General features: G+C 39.1%; 1 protein-coding gene across 1 annotated transcript in view; it reads left to right on the plus strand.

Moving 5' to 3' along the window:
• LOC137976210 (N-acetyllactosaminide beta-1,6-N-acetylglucosaminyl-transferase-like) overlaps positions 1–9,054 on the plus strand; it is a 24,150-nt gene extending 15,096 nt beyond the window's left edge. Inside the window, exons 2-3 of the mRNA XM_068823507.1 lie at positions 5,640–5,773; positions 6,509–9,054. Coding sequence (XP_068679608.1) covers positions 5,640–5,773; positions 6,509–7,624 — 1,250 coding nt within the window. The 3' untranslated portion in view covers positions 7,625–9,054. The remainder of the gene's footprint in view (positions 1–5,639; positions 5,774–6,508) is intronic.
• Positions 9,055–9,929: the final 875 nt, after the last annotated feature.

Raw genomic sequence — 9,929 nt, forward strand, 5'->3', positions numbered from 1 at the left:
AAAATGAAATATGTTACCAGTTATTTAATATGAAGACTCAATCCAATTCAAAAGGAATTACAGACTAAATTTTCGGGGATCATTCGTTGCTATTAGTTCTACGGTAGTTTTACCACGTTGTTTGACCGAAAAAACCCTCACAAACACGACATACCTTTGATGAAACAGATAAAAACGACGATATGAAAGCTGTAACAGGTACCGATGGCTTAAATATGAATCAACCTTTAGCGAAACCAGGTGTTTGACAGTAGAAATCCTTTCGTATACCTCCGATTTCGGGAAACAAGCGAAGAGAACACAAAAAGTGACAACAACCATGGCTTGTGGATGACGTAGAATGAACATGTAGCCACAAAAATATGCGGTTTTAGTTTCTTTTTAAAAAACCTAGCCAATGATAACAAACGTTACAATTGTGGATAAGAGTAAAAATAAACGGACTCCATTTTATAACGTGGCCTGCCCTGCAGGGGGCATCCCACGTAATGATTACTGCAAAATTTCCGACAAGAGGTTTGAACTCGGCCAAAACCCATACATTCACTGTAATTAAAGCTGCGTTTTCCCCCTGACCAAGATCATATTTGGTCAAGTATTGTAGATGATGAAATATCCGGTGAAGTTTTAGCAACCCTCAATATTCCCCATCCGGGATTCCCCGCTGTACTTTAAGTTCAAGACAAAGTTTTGGGGGCACTTAAGCGTAGGAATTACAGATAGTTTGCAAAGTAAAGACTGCACTGTTGTTTGTGTGGAAGCATAGAACGATAAGGTGCAAAGTGCTGGGAGGAAAAGTTCAGAGTTGTGTGATGCATGGTTGTCGTCATGTCCTTAGGCCAGTTTTCAGGCAGTGCTAAATGAGAAGTAATGAAGTAATAACTAAAATGTGTTTGGTATATATCAGATATATCATATATCATCTCATTCAAGTTACATTTAAGAAGTTAAATGTTTTCATACTGGGACATGTGGCTGAATACTTTTCTCACCGGGGGCCATCATGTACGCCCCTTATTCCCTAGAGATTCAAGTTGGAAATTCCAGTACATCTATTGTTCTACAGGAGGGCCTTATTTGCATAATTATTACCATTTTAGTATAAATAAGATTGTTTTATCCCCTTTATTCCTCTCTTTGGCTTTGAACAAACCTTGGGCGTTCGAACCTTCCACCTCCCTGCAGCGATGGCCTGCGTGTTGCCGTGGTTCCTACTCCTTCAGCCTTGTGGCTGGCCCTTTCCCATATCTTACTTCTTCCCGGGGCGTTTGGGAGTAAGGGTTCCAGGTGATAATTTATTACTAGTGGTTGAATGTGTATATAATTGATATAATTATCATTATTTATTGTATTAATTCAATCATCAACCCCAGCTTTTCGCTGCTATCTTTTCAAACCCTCCCAGTGCTTTCAGACAGTTGAACACTTTATCAGGATTTACACACCTCAATGTGACCGAAATAGTGCGTTTCTGTTGCCTGTCACTCATGAATTATTAATGAACTTTACATAACAGTTTTAAATGTGAAGAACGATTGCACCAATATTTTTGGATCATGGAATGTGGACTTTGGACTGCGGAATTGAACTGGGTGCTGACCAAGATATTGCAACAAAAATTCACCGGAATACAGTGAACTTTAAAGGAAACCAGCTAAAAATCCTTTCAACAAATTAAAGTGTAGGCTACCCATAGCCTCCATGTTTGAAAATGGATTGCCAGTGTTTTTCCACTGTTTCATGATTCTCGGGCTCACCAAGCAAGTGCATTACACAACAGCAAAATATCTGCAGAGAGTACTGACGATGATCGCAAGTGCTCTGTCGCGTTGAATAACACATTTTTTGTGTTTCTAGATCTTGGCAACGGTTTCAATTGCAGTTTCATCTGCACTTGCAATTCCCCACAGCCCGTCCTTCATGAATTTCATTCAGCACTGGATATTCCGTGTTCCATAATTGCGGGTTGACTTTTATATACCGGACTAAAATAGTCAAGAACAAAGGAACCATTATTATTCGAGTTAGGCCTTGCTAAAAATTAGGTATTGTTATGTTCGCTTTGTTCTTTTGTTTCACAGACATTAATAATTTCGGATCCCGTATATGAAAGACTATCCATAATTGCACTCGTTCGACAATGCAATCGTACCCGTCTTCGCCTCTGCCATGTTTTCTTTACAATTGCTTGCACCGACAACATATTACGTAAAACAAAAGACAGAAAACATGGTACCTGTAATAACACCCTGATATATTTTCAACGACCACTCAACTTCTATACAGCAATCGGACTTTAAATTTAAGATTACCGGGCCCATAACATTTAAAGTTATCTGAATAACGAAAGAAAAACAATGCTCAAGACGTAAACAGAAAACGAAGTAACATAGAAGCGAGACAGTGACGTCACAATAATAACACTTCATTAATTAATTGAAGCTATGATCCTCGCAGTTATGAACGCAATTTTTGCAATTGCGTAAAGAAGCCTGAAAAATTCAGGACTTTAACGGGGTTTAAACCCGTGACCTCGCGATACCGGTGCGATGCTCTAACCAACTGAGCTATGAAGCCACTGACGTTGGGAGCTAGTCATTTGTGGGTTCTAATGTTCCCGTGAGGAATGAATCAACGATGAAATGATATATGAAATGGATCATACATGAACTGCCCGTTGAAGTCCTGAATTTTTCAGGCTTCTTTACGCAATTGCAAAAACTGCGTTCATAACTGCGAGGATCATAGCTTCATTTAATTTCATATCCGCAGTTCATGTATGATCCATTTCATATATCATTTCATCGTTTCTTCATTAATTCTTTTAAGAAACGGTTATGAATAGAATGGATACTCCAAAAAAAAAAAGGTGAGACACTTCGCGACACATATACATGTGTAAAATTCGATGACGTTACGTGGCAACCCTGACAACCTCGGTGTTAACAACCTTTGGCAGATAAACAGCACTTCTTTTAGGCAGAGAATAACTTCTGGGTTAGGCACTGATCTCTAGTGATTAGGTGTAAGCGCCGGCACGAAATGACTAGCTTTCATAAATTGTTCTGGTGACACCATATTTAAAGTTAGTGAAAGAAAGATCGTTTGGTAATTTATATACACGAGACTAAGTGTTTCACCTTATTTTGGGGTATCCATTATGTTCACAGCTATAAAGAAATTGGGATTTTGACAAGGCAATACCGCATTCTATTGGCGGCTAATTAGAAGAAAAAATGTATTTCTTTTAGGTGTCTAATAAGGTTGCTTGGTATTAATTCCCATTGGGATAATTAGGCCTTTATATACCACTCCTCGTGAATGTCACACCACTTGACGCCGACCAGTTTACTCGAGGCTGTTATTTCCTTACTATTTTGTATTGTCGTTTTAAATAGCGTATGACTTTTTTCTTATATTCCTTGGCTTGTAACCTGTATCCAGTGTGTCCCCGGCTCAGTTTTTTGTAAATAAACTCGACCATTGCTGGCAGCTCCCTCCACTATTTGTTTGTTACTTGTCCCTTCTACACATATAATAGAAATGTTTTCTATTCGGCTGAGCGAATCGAAAGAGAATAGAATACATTATTTTACTGGGCGGAATCGCTCTGCGGTATTGGCCGAGAATATATTATTTTATATAGTAGAAGTTGGAAATGGCAAGTGAAATGTTGCGAGCAGCAGATACTGGGAAAACAAAAAAGTAATGGTTTTGGGTACGATTTTCAACAGGATCTAAGAGACCTAGTACTCTGATTCCAAACACTGCAAACTCTTCATTCCAGGTTCTGGGCGTTGGCAAAAAAGATGAAGACAGCAACTAGACTTTGTTGCAGATGATGACGCATTCATTTCTATATCCAGATCGTCGTTGTAGATGTGCCGTGCATCTGATAAAGTTAGGTGTTATGGCGATCGGAAATGTCAAGTCACATGAACACGATCTATTGGAGAAATATTTCTTCGATTTTACGTTATTGTAAATGCTGGTATTTATTTTATCATGATGTTAAGTATCTTAGCACGGCGTTCGTACACACCTTTGGCTTATTTTCATGGATGGTATTTAACGGTGAATAATAACCGAGACAAAGTCGAGGTTGTTATTCACCTCCACAAAACGGCTTGCGGCCATTAAAAAAAAAACGCTTAGGTGATTACCGTGTGTAATCCCCTCAAGAGCAACCACTCAACGCAGAGAGTTTTCAATAATCACCTATGTAATTATTGCTGTAGCAGTGACTGAGACTGAAGCGAACGAACGGGGCAGCTCTCTAATCCGGAGAAGAACACATTTTTCTTCGAAGCGCAAGGGATTGTGGTCAAAGGTGCAAGGAATTATGGTTATGCGCGAATCTTCCATTTCGCTTCTCGTATTCCCAAACAGATAGTTTACAATGTCACGCAACAAAAAAATAAATTTGAAATCTTTCAATGAAAAAGGTCCAGAACTTGGATTGTTGTAGGAAACAAATGTTTAAACCCCCTCTCCAATTCTCAGGTCTGTGCAGTTCATCGTTTCTGAGTTATTTGTTGAACGTTTTTCACGCAACTTTGTAGAGTTTTGTATGGAGACGCCGTGTGGTCCAATAATATGGCTTCCGGTAATCAAGGAAAACTGGAGTTTACGCTTACTTCTCGCTCATGAAATAAAACATATGTGTATGAATACACCTCCTTATGTGCTTGAAAGGCTCAAACTGCTGAGATTCATAGAAATAGACAACTTTTTTCAACCAAAAACAAATAGCGTTGTATTGTGGGGTCACGTGAGGAAATTCAAAATGTATTTTAAACCTTATTTACACTAGCAAGTTTTCCTTGACAAGTCCACTTATCAAGGAAAACTTGCCGAGTGTACACACTGCCAAGTTCTCCCTGAAACATCTTTCCTTCACAAGTTTTCCTTGGTAGTGTAAATGAAAAATAGGACAAGTTTTCACTGACAAGTGCACTTGACAAGTTACTTACACTGGCAAATATCGTCCTTGACAAGTTTTTCCTTGACAAGTGTCCTTGTTCAAAAACTAGCATGCCAGTGTTTGAACAAGGACACTTGTCAAGGAAAAAATTGTCATATTTTTCCATTTACACTGCCAAGGAAGACTTGACAAGGATTAGTTGTAAAGGAAAACTTGCTATTGTAAATGAGGCTTTAGAAACGAAGGACCTCACGGAACTGGAAACTTGAAAAACGATTTATTTCTAGGTCATCTTCCACTTTCTTTAGAAAGGAAATTCAGAGGATCTTGCGATTTTTATCTTAGAATTTAATGACCTCACTTTAAAAAACCATTTTCTGTTTTCTTTCTACTCGGAGGTCCAGTTGGGGGTCGAGTGTGGGCGTCCACGTTTTGTACCGTCCCTGCACAAAACCTATTAAAATCTCCCCACAATTCCACGTGGGAACCGTCGTTAAATTACTACAAGCATAATTGAACATCTCCCTCCCCGTCAGCAACATTTCTACCGTTTAGGTAAACTAGTACTAATGGTAGTTATGATGTTAAATATATAGTTATTAGCGCTGAAAAGGCAACATTCCACCTCTTATATTTTCCTTTATTACTGATTCTATGTCTGTTATCGTTTCTTCTCTCAACCAATTTTGTTTTCGCACATTTCCTTCCTTTGCAGAACTCACGAAAAGTATTCCGAAAGGCTGCAAGAGGAGAAACACAAGAAGATTTGTACCTTTTCTGTGCATTTTCTTCGTCGGAACATACATTGTTTGCGCACGGGTGTGCCAGTACGTCAAGAATAACAGAAAGGTAATGCTTTTTTCTAATAAATTATAATACGAAAAGGTTATTGGGCGCGTGGTGCGCCGAAGGAGGTTCCACAGCGTGGCACATTTGAGTCACAAAACACTGTTCACCAACCGTTTCTTCAAGGTGTCTTTTCGCTTGACTGCAAAATTTGGAACTCCCTTTAGTACTATGTTAAATGTCGTCTCGTCAAAATAAGCAAACTACTGCTTGACAAAACTCGCTTCAAATACCGACCTTAGTTTCTATCTACGAATTCCAAATCGCATACTTCAGACAATCAGTTGCTGACAAATTATAGTTCTTAAAACCTCCTTACGACCCGAGGAGAGCGTTCTGCGGATGCGATGGGCTTGTAATTGAACTCCTGGACACTGTCTAATTGTATATAAAATCAAGAGGTAGTTAATAAGGCGTTGGCAGTAGGGTTTAACTCCAGAATATATATTAAAGATGCAAGCCTACGTTGCAGGAAACAAGCAAAACCAAGGAGCATAAACCAAATGATGTAACTACGCGGTTAAAGTTTTGGTTCTTTGGCCTCATCCAAGAAAAAAGCACGGCTTTACTTCTTTCAAATTTACATGAGAAGAGAGAGCCAAAAGAACAAACCAACTCAATCCTCACAGGACACCGAACCCAGGAATTCAACCCGGGAGACTTTGTTGAAACATTAGTACAGTACAGCTGCCTGTGATAATACGCACAGTTTTTATATGCTTTTTCTCTTCCCCACAGGAACCCACAACGTGGTCGGAATGCGAGCGGATCATTAGCAAAAATTCTTGGTGTTTCTTTTCCAAATTCGGAAATTGGTTTTGCGCCGATAAAAAACCAACAGAAACAGAAGTGTATTCCCGTTATGAAGAAAAAGGGTGCAATGATGTAAAAGAGGAATTTTTCCCTCATCCCTCTCCCACGCAAGAAGAAAAAGACTTCCCCATTGCTTATGCAATGGTTGTATTCACAAACGCAGATCTTGTAGAGAAGGTTTTACAATCCATCTATATGCCTCAGAATGTTTACTGCATACACGTGGATGTCAAATCATCTGAAGCATTTCGAAAAGCAATAGGAGCCATGACTGCTTGCCTTGACAACGTTTTTCTGACTGATAAAGCTGTCGACGTGATATGGCCTCGTGTTAGCATTCTTCACGCGCAAATTAACTGTCTAGGGGATTTAATGAAGAGCTCAGTAAAATGGAAATATTTTATGCATGTTACTGGGCAAGAGTTACCCCTTTACAATAATGCCGAAATCGTGCGAGCGCTCGCCAATCTGAATGGTTCCAACAACATCGAGAGTTTTGCAGTTCCAATCAATAATTGGCATCGATATATGTATTCCCATAGAGCTGAAGAGGTGGAAGGAGGCCAGTTTCATGTGAGTTACTCATGGCGAAGGACGATCTTTACGAAGCGTCCTCCACCATGGGGAATTCGCATCAAGAAAGGGTCCAATTTTGTAGCACTCACACGAGAAGCAGCGAATTATGTTCTTTATGATAAAGTAGCGATTGATTTTTTGTCCTGGCTTAATGACACTTCCTCGCCTGACGAGGTATTCTACTCATCCCTTCACCAACATCCGGGATTCCCAGGTGGTATCTATGGTAGCCAGCCGGAGTGGATAATGCGCGCTGTTAGTTGGAAATATACAGATGGTGTTTGCTGTGGGCAATGGATCCGGGAAGTGTGCTGGCTGACGACACGAGACCTAAACTGGGTACTGGGTGCAAATTTTCGCAAGAAAATCTTCGTCACCAAGATACCATTTGACCACAGGGATGATATTGTTAAATGTTTGGCTTTAGCACGCTCGACAAGAAGGTATGGGCAGGTACTACTTTAATGTCTTAGTCTTAAGGACGTTCGCACGAAAATTTTCTAACATTGATTTTTTTCTGCAAATTTCACCATTGAAAGATGATGAGTTAGTGATATCAGAAATGTAAAAAAAAAGGGGCTCACCGATTTCGTTTTGAAGAGAAGAACACTTGCCCGGAAGAACACCCTAAATCTGAAAAAATCCGGTTTCTTTAGCGAATAAGGCCACAGCGTCTGTAAGCCCAAAAATATTGTAATTGCATCTTTGAAGTGAAATGTTATGTACCAAACTTTGTTTAAGTGGACCCATCAATTGAATTTAGTTAACTGTGGAGGTTCCTTAAAGAACAAGTTCGCATTTTGCGACCATAGTTTCACGCGTTTTGCAGCCGCAAGATTGCAGGATTCCATGTCCCGAGGACAGAAATCTTGAAATTTTTTTAACTTCCCACATTGATTTTTTGTTTATTTTTGGACAATGTGGAGATAATTGTAAACAAAATCTGTTTCTGAAAAAAAAAGGAGGGGTCCCCGAACATCCAAGATCGTTAAATCCAAGCAAATCTATAGCAATGGCCATCTGCCCTATCATTGTTCATTTTAGTACATAGCGCGCGCACTTGATGCAAGACGTGGCATGTGAATTTGCGTGCGCTGTAAGGATGCACAGTAGCAATGGTCTCGAAAGTCCTTAAGCAAATTTTGGGTTACGTTCGGTCACCACTGCCTCCAGTACTTTTGGGTAGATCGGTATTAAGCTATGTCACAAAATCTCGTCTTCTTGGACGTATGATCGTGGTCGACACGCTTTCTTGGATACTACATACGCTAGAACTAAAGAAAAACTTTGCAAAAAAAAAAAAAATAGAAGCGTTCAAGATTTTTGCCCAAAGCTGTCCTTTTAAAGTTATATTTTAGTGTAATATTACCTTCTATCAAGTATGGTATTATTTTATGGGGTTCGTGTACAAATTCAGATCTTCTCTACTCAATTGAGAAAGTTCACTGTAGAGCAGCAAAAATTGTCTACAACTTATCCAAATATAAGGTATCTAGTGAAGCTCTCAACGTTGCGGAATGGGAAACGATCAGTTTAGATTACAAATTGCAAATATTTTAACTATTTTATAGAGCAAGCAAAGTCTCAATGCCTGAATGTCTAATTAATAGCATCTTCATAGAACCAGAATGTAGCTATTCACTAAGAGACCCAGAAGCAATCACGATACCTACAGATTCAATACTAGATTGTTAAAAGACTCACTGGTATATCGACGCTCAGTGGTAGGGAACTTTGATAAACATCATGTAAAAGAATGTAGGTAGTATTGACCTCAAGAGACTTCTTAGACTACTCAGGAGAAATGAACACTTCAGGAGCTTTGCTTTCACTGGTTTATCGTGTTCAACGGTTAGGAACAGATTAACTGACTACACGTATTTTTAAGTAGAGAAGTAACAAAAAAAGTTAATGTTTGATAGTATTAGTTTCTTACTTAGTTCGCATTTTAAAAATTGGGATTTATTAGAATGTTTTTAGAAATGTGTTTTAGTTATAATTAATAGTCTTTAATTGGACGAGTAATTATTTTGTTAAGTAAACGACCCCACAAGCTTTTTTAGCTTTAATTCTTATTGCGTATAAATAAAGATTCTGCTCTGTTCTACTCTAACACTGAAACCAAGACTTGTCCAATCATAAAGGACGAACACGTTTAAGTGAACCAATAAGAAAAAGAAAAAAACACTGAAAAGCTGCAGCTGTAGTGAAGCGGGCGAAAAAAGACCAGGAATTAGTCACAATTGCTATTAAGTTTGATTCCTTTTGGACACGTGCTGCTAACATTAAAGGCTTCCAACCAATGATCCTACTATTGATGAATCGGCTGCTCTACCACATGAACTTTTAGACTTCCGGTGTTGTGAGATTTTGATATAACTTTTGAGCAGCACGATCACGACCTGCATTCTTATGATTGAGAGAAAAAGTCAAAGTTAAGAGCAAGTCAACGCTTCTCTTTACCAATGCTTCCTTGCAAATAGTTCAAGAAAACCCCTGTTGAATTAAAACAAAATGCCTTGAAACTACTGACATTGCTATTTCTTCAGATCAGTGACTTGCAAAAATTTGAAGCTCGTTGTTCTCCGATTGGATTAAAAACAGAAGCTAACTTGTATTCTCCCGTCTTTCTATCACACCTCCTCCATTTTTGCCTCTCTTGGCACAGCTTGCAGGGACGGCGGAGCCTGGGGGCTAAAGGGGATTTCCCCCCCCTCCCCCCCCCCCACCAATTTGAAGCAAATAACAAAAATAAGAAGTAAAACATCTG

The sequence above is a fragment of the Montipora foliosa genome, chromosome 11, assembly GCF_036669935.1.
Source record: "Montipora foliosa isolate CH-2021 chromosome 11, ASM3666993v2, whole genome shotgun sequence".
Taxonomy (NCBI): Eukaryota; Metazoa; Cnidaria; class Anthozoa; order Scleractinia; family Acroporidae; genus Montipora; species Montipora foliosa.